Genomic DNA, 15,976 nt, shown 5'->3' on the forward strand with positions numbered 1-15,976 from the left:
TAAGACCCTGTCTCTAAATAAAATACAAAATAGGGCTGGGGATGTGGCTCAGTGGCCAAGTGCCCCTGAGTTCAGTCCCCAGTACCCCCCCCCAAAGAAAAAGAACAAGAGGAGGAAAACACACAAAGAAATAAAGCAAAATATGCATGCTCTTGGAAGAGAGTTTGGGAGTCACCTGACCAATGTAGTACCTCTGTCAAGGGACTTGTGTCACACAGTGAAAAAGGATGAAGTTATTTTTCTTTTGTTTTTGTGGTAGTGGGGATCAAACCTAGGGCTTTAGGGATGCCAGGGACAAGTGCTTTACCACTTGAGCTACTACATTCCCAGCCTAAAAAGACTTATGTAAAAGGCTCATTACTAGCTCTGGCAGTGATAAACATTAGTCAACTCTGCTCTACCCAATTCCTAGACCAAAAAGACTGTGAACTATCTTCACTAATAAGGAACAAAGAGATAGGGAGTATGGCTCTCCAAACTTGTTTCCAACAACAGCAGTTAGAGAACAGTGCATATAATTTACGTCTCACTCTCATCATTCCACAGTCTGCCAGGGCTCAGACCCCAGTCAGGCCTCAAGCTCTTACTGGGTTTCATCTTGCGACCTGCGACTGCACTAGCCAGTCCGCCTGGCTCAGGACAAGCCTGTCCTTTTTCTCCTTTTGCAACACCTGCTCCTCCCACAGCGCCTGGTCCACCTGATGGTCGGTGAGCACAACAGGCTTGTACTTCTCATCGAAGAGCCGCTCATTGGCCTCGGAGTGCAGCTGGTGGGGTCCGGCCACGCGCAAATGTGCCGGCAGGTGCAGGAACTTGTCATCGTTGATGTCGCAGTCACGCATCCGGGTGCTCAGTATCCACCAGTGGCCCACTAAGCCCACATCCAGGATTCGGCCAGGGAAGTCGACCCAGCGGGGCTGCAGGTAGCGGCAGCGGGCCTGGTAGAGGCTGGCCTGGGAGTCGAAGGGCGCCTCGTACACGAGCAGAACCCCAGATTCACGTGGCGCAGACGACCGCGGCCCCGCAGCCAAAGGAGCCGCTGTAGGAAGCTTTCGGAATCGCGGTTGCGAGTGGCTGGCGCTAGCAGCAGGAGAGTCCCAGACGCATCGAGCAGCGCCTCCTCGAAGGCCTCCTCGCTCGGCGCCAGAGCGCAGCAGGCTGCGGCGCTGCCCAGCAGCCCCAAGTACACTGCTGCGCGCCCCGGCCGAGCCCGCGCCGCAGCCACCGCGTTCTGGCAAGCCTCTGCGTAGTCCCGGAGCAGCGCGCGGGCCCAGTCGCCCAGCCGCGCCCACACGCTTGGCTTCACCGCCACGGCAGCATTTCCAGCCTCAACGCCCCCTTCTCCGCAGCTTGGGGACCAAAATCCGCTTACATTGTTAAGAACTTTTCAGGAAGCATTCCTGCAATCCCAGTGGCAAAGCCAGCCTCAGCACCTTAGAGATGCCATAAGCAACATAGAGAGAACTTGTCACAAAGTAAAAAATAAAACACAGTCTGGGGGATGTGACTCAGTGGTGAAGGGCCAATTGCGGCAATACCTGATACAAAAACAAACAAATGAACAAAAACCCTTTGCACAATTTCTACAGTGAGGTGGTAGGTGGGGAGACTTTTATTTGGCTTCAGGTTCAGGTGGGGTTCCTCTTCTTCATAGGCTATGTTAACCCACTACCTAACAGCACCTCCCACAAGCCAGATTCACAAAGCTTCAATGGCCAAAACCAGGTGTTTGGAGATCAAACCTGAGGAGCGCATTTCATTACAAAGCCAAAATTCCAGGAAGTAGCCACATTTAGAAATAAGCCTAAATTTCATCCCTGTTATTTGGAATAAACCCCAAGGATTTGATAATGAATGGTTGGTCTACTTCCATTCCACCTCAGATTCCCCAGGGCATTGAGGACCTCAAGTATGATGATGTGAACTTGGAACAAGGTTCTCCAGTTCAAGGACTTGGCCTTCCACAGCAGTGGCCTGACTATGGCTGATGGATGTCTTCTCTGGGCAAGAGAGTCAGGACAGGAGCCTTTTGCCCTACTTGCATGGGCTTCAGCCACATTACAGTGGGTACCTGACTTACATGGCCCCCAGGCATGCAGGGTGGGATTTTATCTTGTGCCACATGATCATTGAACAGCAAAGACAGAGAGACACTAAGCCCAATGCAGCACCTCCAAGAGGTAGCACCTCTTGGGCTTCAGCAGTGGGCAGTTCTTGGCATGCATTGCTCAGGAAAGCTCAGCATCCTGTTGGGTGAGCACAACATTGGAAGTAGAAGGTGCTGGCAGATATAAAAATAGGTAATGTGAGGGGCATTCTCTGACCTCTGTGAGCTCCAGTATCTGTGTGGGTGTCAGTAGAATCCCCCTTTTGTAGACCAAGAAATAAATCCATCTTTGGGGGAGCAGTGTGTGAGCACATCGTGTAACCTGCATTGTGAAACCTACATTGTGTAGCCTGTGGCTGTTGCACGAGAGGATTTTGCTCTTCTGCCCACTACCATGTCCCAAATGCAAGCCTAATCCTGGCTCTCAGTATGTCCAGGTATGTCCAGTCTCATACTCTCCTTCCCTTGATGTCCTCTTCCCTGACTCCACTGCCTGGTGGCCCTCAAGCTCACCTGGGACCTAGCATGGGATCACAGGAGGTAGAGACTGCTGACTGTCATTACTTGAGGTCCCAGGAACCCTGTCCTCTGCTGGCACCTAGTGGGCAACTTGAGTTCCAAGGTCTTGGGTCAGACAAATGCAGGGTCTCTTTTCCTTCCTGCTCCCCTCCCCTACCTCTCTGCTTATTCTCTCCTCCTCCCTTCCACTCCACCCAGGCTGCCATCTACCAGATGTGGCTGGCCTGGGGGCTGGACTGTCTCACTCCCTATCTGTCTGTAACCAGGAAAAGCCAGTCATCATGGGGATGGCTAGACCTGATGGTGTTGCCAAGACCAATCTGATAGCAAGAGGGCAATAGGTCTTAGGAAAGGGCCTAGGGCTGAGTCTATTAAGACCCACAGGACATGGTAGTCTGAAGTAGAGGGCTAAGTGACCCTTTGACTACAGGAACCATAGGAACTGCTTCTAAACTGTGGGTCCCTGAGGGATGCAGACGCCTGTTGCAGCAGAAGGAACCAGGGTGGGTCCACTTGGCTGGCAGTATCCGGGTGGGCACTGGGTATATAGAGCTGGTTAGTGGGAATGGGGACCATTGGGACTGACATGGATATAAGAATCTAGTTTGGCTAGATGGGGCAGCAGGGGCCTCAAATCTAGCTAATACATTGGCAGCCCTCCTGGGTTTGGGGATGGCAATGTGTGTAGGGGACCACTGACACTTATCCCAGGACTGAAGCAAATCTAGCCTCCTGTGCCAGTCATTTTTGGCACTGGAAGGGTGTCCTAGGGTTTTATGGTCCATGCCATTGGTTGTGTGTCCCTGAGATCCAGACTTAGGCCCCATAGGAGCTGGGAAGCTTTTAAACAGGAAGGTAGCCCAGGGCCAACATTTATATATGTGGACATGGAGATGCTCTGCTGACCCAACTTCTCAGATTTCAGGGAGAGGCAGCCATGGTTTTCATAGCATTCTTTCTCCCACACACCCAAGACCTCTCCCACTGTTGCAGTTATCATTTCCTGGTGTCTGAAGACAAGTCATTATAAGGCTCTCTGTCTTCTCATATGGGCTGACCTCCTGGTACCAGAATCACCTTCCTCTCACACATTTCATTGCTGTAGCCCAAGGGACCAAGGAAGCTGCAAAGACAAGTATGGCCAGGGTGAGTGGATCCTCTATATGCAGAAGGGGCAGCTTTGTTCTAAGAGGCCACAGAGGGATGGGAGGCATCCTTACATTTTCTCTCTAAACCACCTTGATTTTCTAGAAAGAATATCTGCCTTGAAGGGCCAGGATTCAGCTCACATTTGGATAGAGACCTTCCTATCAACCTGGAGTTCCAGACAGAGGAGGAAAGAGATTGACAAGCACTAGGTGGGCTAGGTGATGTCAATAGCTTGTCTGAACACTGTCCTGGGGTACTTGATGGGAGGGTTCAAGGTGAGAGGCAGGGCTCCTGGGTAGCAACAGGGTCTCCTCCACATGCTGATGCTATGCTGGCAGCTGAAGGGATAGACAGAGCACAAAGGATGATAAATGCCCTAACTATAGAGGTAGGATCTTGAGGGTCACAAGGGCCTCCTGGGCTCATTGGCCACTCACATGTCTTAAATAGAGACTGAATGCTATGTTATTTTCCAGGTCCCAATATATACATGTTCCCATATCCACCACCCAGTAATGATGACCAGAAGTGACATAGTTAGCCCAAGACACACAATGCATAGCTCAGATTCTCAGGCAGTATTGGCCCGTGCTGTTTGATGGGAGAATACATTCCATACCATGGTGAAGATGAGGCCTTCAACTAAAAGCATGGGTTCAAATTTTGGGGATAAGAGAAATGGGCTTAGAAATTATTAGTCAATCCAAGTGTGGTGGTGCATTCTTGTAATCCCAGCAATTCAGGGGCTGAGTCGGGTAGTTGGTGAGTTCTAGGGCAGCATTCCCAAAATAGTGAGACCCTGTCTGAAAATGAAAACTAAAAAATACTTCTGTACAGCTTAGTGGAAGAGCACCTTTGGATCAATCTTCTGCACACACACACAAAAAAGTTAATATTCCTGACCTTTGCATAAAGGTCCGTCGCCACACATAACAATAAACACACGCTACTTCTTTCTCTGACATCTAATCAGAAAGCAAGGAAAATGACAGAGACAGAAGAACTAGAAACAGTAAGTATTAATTTATGTATATTCGAGGGGCAAGGGAAAGACCATGAAGGCAAATGTGTGAGGGAATAGGAAGCCCTTCCAGCTAGCAATGAACATCCTAGCCAGGTTGAAGTCCAGAAAACTTCCCAGGGCTCAGATCAATGAGGTAACCATCAAGACAGAGAGTGGGTTTTGTAGGGATGTCAAGCCAGGCATCCATGAAGATATCCTCTGTGCTACACAGTAGGTGCTTCTGATCCACAGTTGCAGGCTTGGACCCCATGTCTGGAATGGGCATTCCAAAACAGCTTTCCCTCCAGTTCTAGCAGTGCAGGCTTGAGAAGGGAGCTGGCAAATTGTGAAACATTGTCTCATATCCAGCCCACCCATAAGCAAGTTCAAGCCAGTCCTGGAGGCTGTGAAACTCTGTACTGCATCATAGGAAAGCCTGGCCAGTTGCTGAGTGATGTGGCCAAGGGGATGAGGGGTGACATCATACCCACAAGACCAGGCAGCCCATTGCTGCCACTGAGCATTGAGGTGTTGGTGAGTTTAATCCCATAGTTTGGGCTTAGCTTCCAGGGTAGGTTACCGAATATGAATGTGTTGGGCTGTAGCTTCCCACCAGGACCCCTACACATGGACTGAGAGGTGGCTCTAGAACTGCTGGGAATCTCTAGACTTGCACTGGGTCCCTGTTCCTGCTATGTACCCTAAGTGGTGGAGACTAGTCCAGGCAATGCTGCCACTCTGATGGAGGTTCCCAGAATCAGGAAGCAACCCTTACTATGGTCTAAAGTTTTTCTGGGAGGCAGGAGGGGACTGTGAGAGAATAGTTCAAGGAGGAGGTGTGGTATCCATAGGTTCTTCTGGTGCTGCAGGCTTTGACAATGATGGCGGAGATGCTGTGTGCCAGGAGGGAGGCCAGTGCATGGTCCATAACTGGGATCACTATAAGCAGGGCAGCATTCCGAAGGCAAGTCCTCTATTGCTCCCCAGGAGAGCTCCCAGATGAGGGCTGAGGAGTGATTAATGGGACAAAAGCCTGGTTCAAATGGGGGTTGTGGTGGGAGACCTGAGGTTTTGGGGGCCAATGGAGAATGATGCCTTTGCTGGCTGCCTGTGCTGACCAGGGCCATGGACCTGGGGGCATGGACTGGAGCTGTCCTTGGAGGTAGGTGGAGATGGAAATGTCACTGTCATAAAAGGGGGAGTAGTGTCAATGGCCATGTCCTCAGGCTGCACAATGGGATGGTGAGTCAGGTGAGCAGAGGACTTGGCTGTGTTGGTGGGAGAGATACTTGCAGTAGTTAAGTTCTGGCCATGGCTATTGGGGTTGCAGTTGGAAGGGACTAGAGTGGGCCTTGGAAACGAATGAAGAGAAGGAGGAGAATCAAAGCACATGGGGGTTGGGGATTTCTTTCTGCAGGGGGTAGGCTAGGAGGGGAAAGGGAACTGGATATGAGGTGTGGGAGGTGAAAAATGGGAAGTGCCACAGCTCTTCCCAGTGAAACAAAGTAGGGGTAACTCCCACATTGGGACTGGGCCTCATGGAAAAACAGGATTAATGGGGTGAAGCAGAGGAAGAGAACAAGGGATTCCCTACTCACCATTACTTGGCAATGGGGAAGGCAGATGGACAGATAGGTTTAGGGAATTCCCACTAATTGCTAGCAGGTATATCTGGGGAGTGGGAAGAGTCTGGGAGTGGGATCAGTGTGTCTGTAGTCTCACTATGGGCCCCAGGTAGAGAGCAAGAATGGACAGGCAAAGTAGTTTTGCTGGCCTCCTCAGCTTCTCTTCTCTCCTCCAAGGCCTCCATATTATCCTTCAACTTCTTCTTTGCACCTGGAACCTCCCTTAGCAGGGTGCCTATGTCTTCCTCCAGACACAGAAAAGGCTTGTTAGCAGGTGGCGGCAGACCATCTTGATAGCATGGCAGCCACAGTGGCAGGGCCATAGGCACTAGCTTCTTTCTCTTTTGGGGCCTCCAGGTAGAAGCTCTTGGTGGAGGACAGCTCTCTGATGGACCACAGGAATGCTTTTTCCCATTCACCTCCTTGCTTGAGCCCTGGGAGCCTGGAGAGCTGGGCAGATGATGTTTCTCCAGCCTTTCTTTGGCCCACTTGTCTGGAAGTGAGGAGCAGCTGGGGTCTGGCTCTGGCAGCACTGCTGCTTCTGCATCAGCCTGAGCCATGGGCAGCCCCCCAGCAGAAGGCCTATGGGGGCTGCCAATGACAGGTCCCCTACAAGGGAAGATCTTGGGAAGGTTCTGGGCCTTCTTTTGAAAGGTGATTTCTTCCCCAGACACAGGATTGGGTTCCATATAATTGAGGTCTACCTGGTCTCCAGAAGCTTTACTGATGTTGATTTCTCTATTCTTAGGGCACCCAGTCCCAGATCCTCCTGCTTATCTATCCCTTGGGGCCCCTCCTCCTCCTCCTGGTGGACCACTGATTCTTCAGGCTGCTCTTGGACTGTCATCTCTGTTGAGCAGGTGTCATGATCTGCACAGCCCAATGGACTTGCTCAACTGGTGAAGGCAGTAGTACTGGTCTGCAATAAGGAGGAGGGATCCTTACTGTTCTGGATGGTCCAAATATACACCAGTTGGTGTAGGACAGTACTGGCTTTATCAGGGTGGCACCCAGGAGATTGCTGGCAGGATCCCCTGAGAGGAGGGCAGCACCTGCTATAGAGGGCCTCTGAAGCAGACAGCTGATCCAGGCATATGAGGACGGCGATCCCGGCAGAAGTGCCTGGAGCAGGGCTGATGACAGCTACTGGAGCAGCAGGGTGATCCCGCTGAGAAGCGGGAGCATTGCGGGTCAGGTGGATGGGAGCCCGATGGGCCAAAAGGGCCAGGTGGTTCAGCCCACAGCCACGCTTGCTCAGAAAATTGACCATTCATATCACCTGGTGAGGTCTGACTGGTCACCAGTGACAAGAACAAAGGAGCTGGGCTGGGACACCAGCTCCTCTTGTGACCAAAGGTGCACTGTGGAGTTCACCTCTTGTGACATCTGCCTGGAACGCATGATGGAGCATGGGTATGTGACCATGCCAAGTTCGTCAGAGGAAGGCCCCCAGGATAAGGAGCAAGGCCCAATGTCCACTGCTAGTCTGAGTTTAGAGCTCCTCGGGACTCTACGATGCTTCTTTTCCCACCAAATGATTCTCATCTCTTCAGAGTGTCATCTGAGGCTGCTTTCCTATTGGTTATTTAGACATCCATACCACATGACTCCAAATAATACCTGTATGGATTCTGCTTGACATGACTGAAGTCATCTGGACTCATAAATTACCCATCAAAACTACCATCAATTACCCCAGAACAGCTCTACTCAGGTATTCCTCAATAATTTCCAGCATGCTATAATTTTATAGAACCATTAGAATGGTCTTTATAGCTTCAAAAATATGTACATTTTGAAGTCCCTTTTATTCTAACCAATATGTATATACATATCTGTCTTTCTGAACCACATTGATGGGATCCAGTATTCTTGCGGTTGCCTAGGACAGAGGTCTCAATCCATGTTAGGCTGGCCGCAATGCTCTGGGCCCAAGGTGATGCAGAATACCTCATGTTTCACAGGTCTCAGTCTATGGGCAGCCAACGCCCTTGCTCTAGGCATGAGGTGAAGCAGAACATCATGGAAGAAGGACATTTTGCAGGAAGCTTCTCAACTCATGACTGCTATGAAACAGAGAAAAAGAAGGACCAAGTGACAAAATATAATCTGCAAGGAGGTGCTCCCAGTGACCTACTATTTCCAGGCTTAACCCACCTTCCCCATTTAACACCCAATATAGTAGTACTTTCAAATTATTGATCCACCCAATGGATTATTCATAGATTAGGGGACCAATCTCATAATCTAATAATTTCACCTCTGAACATTCCTACATTACCTCACTGTGGAACAGTCCACAGTCAGCTTTTAAGGTACACTAAGGTACACCTATCTCCAAAATTTCACGTGCCATCCATGACCCCCAAAAAGCCTATGAACATCACACCATGAAAAATACATTCAGCGCATCTCCAGGATATACCTAAATCTGAACAGTTTCGGCACTGTCCAAAACTCAAAGTCTAACATCTCTTCTGGGACTCAAATTAAACTCTTGGTTGTCAACCCTTGTAGGAATCAAAATCAACTCATGTATATCTAATAATATACAGTGGCACAGAATAAATATTTCCATGACAAAAGGGAGAAATAAGAGATGGCTATGAACCAAGACTGAAATCCATCTGGGCCAACAAGTCCTCTATCTCCTTGGCTCAGCATTTGGAGCACATATTGTGCACAATGGGCTCCAAAGGACTTGTGCAGCCTTGTCCCTTGGCCTCTCATTAGACTGGCTCTATCCTCAGCCAGCAACATCCCCTGACATATATTCCACATTCCCAGCATCTCTTAATCCCAGGGGTCTCTACTGCAGTTTTAGCTTCCTTCTCACAGCTACACACATAACCCTCTCAGGAACTACCTACATGAATTCCCACTTCATTATACTTTGACCTGCCAGACCTCCCTTTGAAATCTTGTTGGGTTGGAAGCCTCCACGACCACCTAACTCCAGCATACTCCATTTCTGCAGAACTGGTATCATGGGGTTGAAGCCAATGTCTGCCACCATCTCAAGTAGTAGCCAAGACTTTGGGGACCATGGCTGCTGGAGCCTTTGAGTGGCTGGTTGAGCATGGAGAAAAAACTTCTTGGTAGTTTCCCTTCTCAATGGGATTTTTACTTTTATATACTATGAACATGAGTTGCGTATGATTTTGCCAATTCCTGACATGCCCTCAAGCCATCTTTCCTACTGTGTCTGTGTAATTTATTAATCAACTATATAGTGATGGTAATGAGTTAACAACCACAAGTTCCTGAGGCTTGGTTTTACTCCAACTTTTCTGACCAAAATGCAAGTTTACACTCTTCCTTCTGTTCCACATTATCACAGTAAACCTGAATAAAAGTTGCTAGCAATATCCATACCACTGCCTGAATACCGGGCTGCCTTGACATTTCCTCCACTAGATTATTTAGTACAACACCTCTAAATTTAGCCACACAAATGTGACAGGAAATGTGTACAATGTAGATAATATCTTTGATAGAATATAACATAAATGTCCTCTAGTCACATTTCTAATAGAGTCTTCCTTTTTCTCTGCAGCCTCATGAACACAGACTTTCCTATCAACATTTTGGTCTTCAGAGCTTCCACCAGAATCACATGATAATCTTCCTTTACAATGTTCAAAACTTATCCAGCTTACATCTCTAAACTATTCAAAATATCTACCCCAAATATCAAAGTCTCCACAAGTTCCTGAACCACAGAGACACTGCAAGCAACTCGCCTGTTGGTACCTATTTCTGTTCTACTCAGCTTTCTTGTCTCTATGAGAAAAGAGATGACAAGAATAATTAGAGGAGGAAAAGTTTATTTCCCATAGTTTCAGTGGTAGTCCATAGTCAGCTATGTTCATAACTCCAGGGCCAAGATGAAGCAAAACATCATGTCAGAAGAGTGTGGTGGAAGAAAGCAGCTCAGGCATGGCCATTGGGAAGCAGAGAGAGAACAACTCACCAGGCACAAAATATAAATAAATCCCAAAGGCATGTTCTCACAGACCCACTTCTTCTAGCCAACCCATTCCTGCCTAAACTTATCTCACATTTAATCATGAGTGCATTAAGGAACTGCTTCATGTAAGGCTCCTATAACCCTATCATTTCACCTCAAAACTTTCTTGCATTGTCTCACACACCAGCCTCTGGGGGACACCTCCTATTTAAAACTAACATTTTATAGTGTCCTGTTCAAATATGACACAAAGATCCCGTGGAACCCAGGCTGAGAGCAATGATAATGGTCTCTGGAGTGGAACTTTGGAGGCTAGACTAATGAAAAATGTTTGGATAAACTGTGTTTCATTTTGCAATTGTTGTTTTGGTTTTAGTTTTTGCTGGATTCCCATGTCTTACGTATTTATTTATATTAGTAGCATAAGATACTCTGTATTTTGACATACAAATTAAGTGTCTTTTATGGTCAAATAGAACTAAAATATCTTGCATTTCTAAATACGTTACATATAGATATTAAGCTTCAAATATACTACACTTCTGTTGTGTATGTATCATTCTTTATGATGTAGGACTTTCTGAAGATAGGACCAAGATGTATTTAACATTGTGACATTCTCTTTTCACACTTCTCACAAGACTTACAACTTTAATATTTGTTTATTATATTCAGAGTTAATAATATTTCAGTTATTGCCAACTTCATTTTACTTTGATTCTAAATGTTTTAAAATCTTATGAAGTATTAACAATCTATATGTTTTCTAATTAATTTGTGGAAATCAAATGTGCCATTTATTCCAAATTGTACTGACGACACTAAATTAGATTTGGCCTGAGGATGCCTTCATACTTGAGTCCTTGGTAACAAACTAAAATACAATTTAGTAGTTAAACTGACAGCCTAGTTTCTTGAAAGGAATAGCTAAGACTCAGGCAATTACAATAGCTGAGCTTGTCCATTGCAGAGTTGTAATGAACTAAACTGTCTCTGTAACCAGTGAAGTTTTTCTGTGCCTCACTTCAGTTCATGAATATTGTCACATGGTACTGCCCAAATTAGTTCCTTGGACATATTCTGATTCTGAGGGCTGCCAGGTAAGCCATTCATCCTAGTATTGTTTTTTGATTTATGTTTTTCCCCTTGCTCAGATAAATACTACTAAATTTAACTTATCTAAGGGTTTTTCCTTCAAATATTATGGGATAAAACTATGAGTTTATAAATCTTTAATTATGAGGGTGTGGTTTATGTTTATAACCTATTTCTACCTTTTTAAGACATACAGATTGGACACGTGGGCCAGGCACAGAACAACCCTCTGGGTAGGTCCCAGGTTTGCTATGGGGACCTTCCCCTGCTCAATCACACGCCCATAGGGCGCCCTCTGGTGGCCACGCCACTCTAGTAGTTAGGATCCCGCTCTCATGATGTCCCAGCTCACCATTGCCTCAGGGACATACAGGCTACCAAGGAAGGACTCAAACTTTGGACTCTCCTGGAAGGTTGGTTGGACAGCTGCGGTGGCAGCTATTGGTTGGAGAGGTCAGAGTATAGGAGCGTGCTCACAGCGGTCTATTCCGCCCAGTGGCGGACCTGCTCACCCAGGTGACAATCTGCCGCCCTCCTCCCCAGACCGCAGGGTTGCCCTCCTTACTTTGGTAACCCAAGGATCCTGAAGGGCAGAAGCCAGCGCATGCCACCTGAGGATGCTGCAGACCCCACCCAGGCCAACTGGCGTGATCCCTGCCGCTCAGCTTGGCAGTGGACTTTGTGGCTTGCATCTCCTGGGAGCCCACCATCCCTCCTCAGGCACCGATAAGAGCTTGCTGCTGAGAGCTGCAGATAGAGAAGGATCCAATCAGCACTGGAAAGGGGCCTGTCCATGGCAGGCAGGGGCATCAAGACTGGGAACGGCCACTGGGGAAGGGGCACCAGCTGGGTTAGCACCTGGATTCTATCCCTTAACCCCGCCCCACACCTGCCCCCGCCCCGGCGTCCGGCACAACGGCCAGGGCTAGTGGCGGTTGGTGCATGTCCTGGAACTAAAGGTGTCCCAAAGGGTGTGATGGGCTGAGTTTCTACCATTCCCCTTATTGATTCTGGGGGCCTGAGCAGACAAAAAAGCTTCTTTTATTTCTGGCCTCCGTCTCCAGGGGCCCAGTTGGTGGCCACCTTTAGCCAAAGCCATAGGTTGGACTTAGAAAATGTAATATGACCCAATTGCAGAGCACCATCCCCTGTGCCCTGGTGGCCTGCAGGACCAGGTGACACCCTCCAACTCCAACACTGTCCCCACCCTCTGGCATGTTTGCTGACCTAAGTAGTCTCTCTTCCAAGGGAGTGCAAACAGATCTCATCTAGAGTAAGGGAGCAGATGTCCCAGGTCATGAAGCTGGTGACCCCAGCTAGTGGCCAAAGCCTAATCAGACGTCTAAGAAGGAGAGCCCATGGGCCAGCCCAGGGGAAGACTCACATTTCCCCTCACATTGTGCACTGCCTGGCTTCTGGTGACAGAACAGAGAGAGGATTGGTCTAGTGATTACCTGCACATGTGAAGCCTAACCCCTGGTGACAGACATCTCCTGGACTTGCACTCCCATGCCCTACCTTGCAGCTACATGGAGGAAGCTACTGTGGTGGAGGGCAGGCAACCCAATAGGCCTGAATGATCTGCACGGGAATGAGTTTTGAGCTGAACCTCCTCTGTTTGCTAGATTCTCTAGACTTGAAGGGCTGCAAGTTGCTAGCTCCCTTTCCAGGCTCACAGTTCCCTCCTCCATCCTGCCCAACAGAATCAAAAATGGCAGGTTTCTTTCCAGGATGAGTGCAAATAATCCTGATACATTCTCATTAATCTTCCCAGAGTCAGTTTCCAACTGCTCTCACCAGCTATTCCAACTTTGTTAAAAACTTTGCAGGAAGCACACCTGCAAAATTTCAATGAGTTGGAAGACTGAGGCAGGAGAATCAAGTTCAAAGCCAGCCTCAACACCTTACAGAGGCCATCAGAAAGATGGTTTCTCTAAGAGGCACCTTAGAGAAGCCGGAAGCAAACTTTTCAAGAAATAAAAAATAAGAACAGTCTGGGGGTATGGATCAGTGGTTAAGTGCCTATGGGTCAATACCTGGGACCAAAAAATTAAAAACAAAAATTGCAGAATGTCTACAGATAAGGAGTTGGATGGGGAAACTGTCATTCAGCCCAGGATCCTGTGAGGATCCCCTTCTTCAAAGGCTATTTTAACCTGCTACCTAACAACACTTCCCACACTCCAGATACACAGACTTTCAGTATACAAAACCAGTTGCCTGGAGATCATGACCACAGGACATCATCACATCCAAAGCCCAAATTCTAGGGAACAGTTAGCTTTAGAAATGAGTCTGAATTTGATCCTTGTTTCTTGGGATAACCCCAGAGGGTCTGATAATGGAGGGCTGGTCTACTTTCATTCCACCCCAGATTCCCCAGGGCATTGAGGATCTCAGGGTTTGATGATGTGAACTGGGAACAGGTTCTCCAATCCAGGGACTTGACCTTCCACAGCAGGCTGGCCTGACTATGGCCTGATGGATGTCTGTCCTAAGCAAGAGTGTCAGGACAGTAGCTTCTGTTTGCCTACTTGCATGTGCTTCAGCCACATTACAGTGGGTCTTGGGCTTACATGGCCCCCAGGCATGCAGGGAGGGATTTTATCTTGTGCCATGGTGGGGTAAATTGAGGCACATGGTCAGTGATTGGCAAGCCCAATGCAGCACCTCCAAGAGGCAGCACCTCTTGGGCTGCACCAGTGGGCAGTTCTTGGCATGCATTGTCCATAAATGCTCAGCACCCTGTGGGGTGAGCACAACACTGGAAGGAGCAGGTGCTGAAGAACTTAAAATTGGGTAATTTGAAGGATGATCTCTGATCTCTGTGAACTCCAGTGTCTATGTGGGTGCCAGTAAGATGCCCCTCTTATAGACTGAGAAATAAATGCTTCTTTGGGAGGACTGGTGTATGTGTAACCTGCAGGTGGCTAGTGCATGTGAGCACTCTGCTCTGCTGTCCCACTGCCACCTCCCAAATGCAAGCCTGATCCTGGCTCTCTTATGACCCATTCATGTCCAATTCCATACTATCCTTCCCTTGATGTCCTCTTCCCTGCCTGGTGGCCCTCATGCTGACCTGGGCCCTGACTTAGGATCACAGGAGGCAGAGACTCTGCTGTCATTACTTGAGGTCCCAGGAACTCTGTCCTCTGCTGGCACCTAGTGGGCAACTTGAGTTTCAAGATCATAGGTCAGACAAATGCAGGGTCTGTTTTCCTTCCCTCTCTCCTCCCCTGCCTCTCTGCTTTTTCTCTCCTCCTCCCTTCCACTCTACCCAGGCTGCCTGGAGGCTGCTCTCTGTCCTTCCCAGTCACTCGTTAACCCAGGCAAATCCAGTAATCATCGGGATGGTTTAACCTGTTCATGTTCTCTAGACAAAACTGAAAGCAAGAGGGCAATAGATCTTTGGATAGGGCCTGTGGCTGAGGCAACCAAGCTGTTTGGGAACTTCTGGGGAGATCTTAGACAGCAGAGAGCTGGGTGTTCCCCACAGGACATGGTAGTCAGAACTGGAGGGCCGGGAGGCCCCTTGACTGTAGTGCCCTCCAGTAACTGGCTCTAAATTGTGGATCCCTGTTGAACTGAAGGGAACAAGAGTGGAACTCTTGCCTGGTAGGATCCTGGTGGGCACTGGGTATATGAGGTTGGTTTAGTTGGCATGGGCATAATTGGGCCTGGCTGGGGAATCAGAGGCTGATATGGCTAGAAGCGGCAGCAGGGCCCTCAAATCTAGGTGATACATTGGCAGTCTTGCTGGTTCAGGGGATGGAGGCCTGTGCAGTGGGACCAACAGTCCTTGTTCCAGGACCTAAGTACAGCTAACCTCCTGTGTCAGCCATTGTCTTGTCCTGACCGAGAGACCCATGGATGATGGTCCATGCTGCTGGGTTGTGACCCTGAATCTCAGGCTTTGGGCTCCCTAAGGAGCTAGAAAGCCCTTAAACAGGGGAGCAGCCCAGGTCCAACATTTATATATCCGGGCATGGAGATGCTCTGCCTACCCACTTCTCAGATTTCAGGGAGAGGCAGCCATGGCTTCAGAGCATTCTTTCTCCCACACATCCAGGACCTCTCTCATTGTTACAGTTATCCTGTGACTGAAGAAAATAATTATAAGGCTGTCTGTTTTCGCCTCTGGACTGACCCCCTGGTACCAGAATCAACTTTCCCTCACACATTCTATTGTAGGAGCCCAGAGGACCAATGAAGCTGTGAAGACAAGCATGGCCAGGGTGGATGAATCCTCTATGTGCTGAAGGGGACAGCTTTGTGCTAAGAGGCTGAAAGGGGATGACAGTCATCCCTGTATTTTATCTCTAAAGCACCTTGATGTTCTAGAAAGAAAACCTTCCTTGAAGGGCAGAGATTCATCTGTCACATTTGGATAGAGACCTGTCTATCAACCTGGAATTCTGGGGCCACAGAAGAGGAAATAGATTGAAAAGCAATTTGCTAGTGGATTCCAGTGGCTGAGTAGTGCTACTAAGGCTGGGGGCTGGGAAGGT

At 48.5% G+C, this 15,976-nt stretch overlaps 1 protein-coding gene across 1 annotated transcript; it reads right to left on the reverse strand.

The window, feature by feature from the left end:
* Nucleotides 1–498: 498 nt before the first annotated feature.
* On the reverse strand, nucleotides 499–2,503 carry LOC107160918 (mitochondrial import inner membrane translocase subunit Tim29-like). The gene is given in 3 exon segments (XM_048792888.1): nucleotides 499–982; nucleotides 985–1,349; nucleotides 2,448–2,503. Coding segments are annotated over 3 exon segments (810 nt in total). The 3' UTR covers nucleotides 499–593.
* Between the last annotated feature and the right edge of the window lie 13,473 nt (nucleotides 2,504–15,976).

The sequence above is a fragment of the Marmota marmota genome, unplaced genomic scaffold (genome assembly GCF_001458135.2).
Source record: "Marmota marmota marmota unplaced genomic scaffold, marMar, whole genome shotgun sequence".
NCBI lineage: Eukaryota > Metazoa > Chordata > Mammalia > Rodentia > Sciuridae > Marmota > Marmota marmota.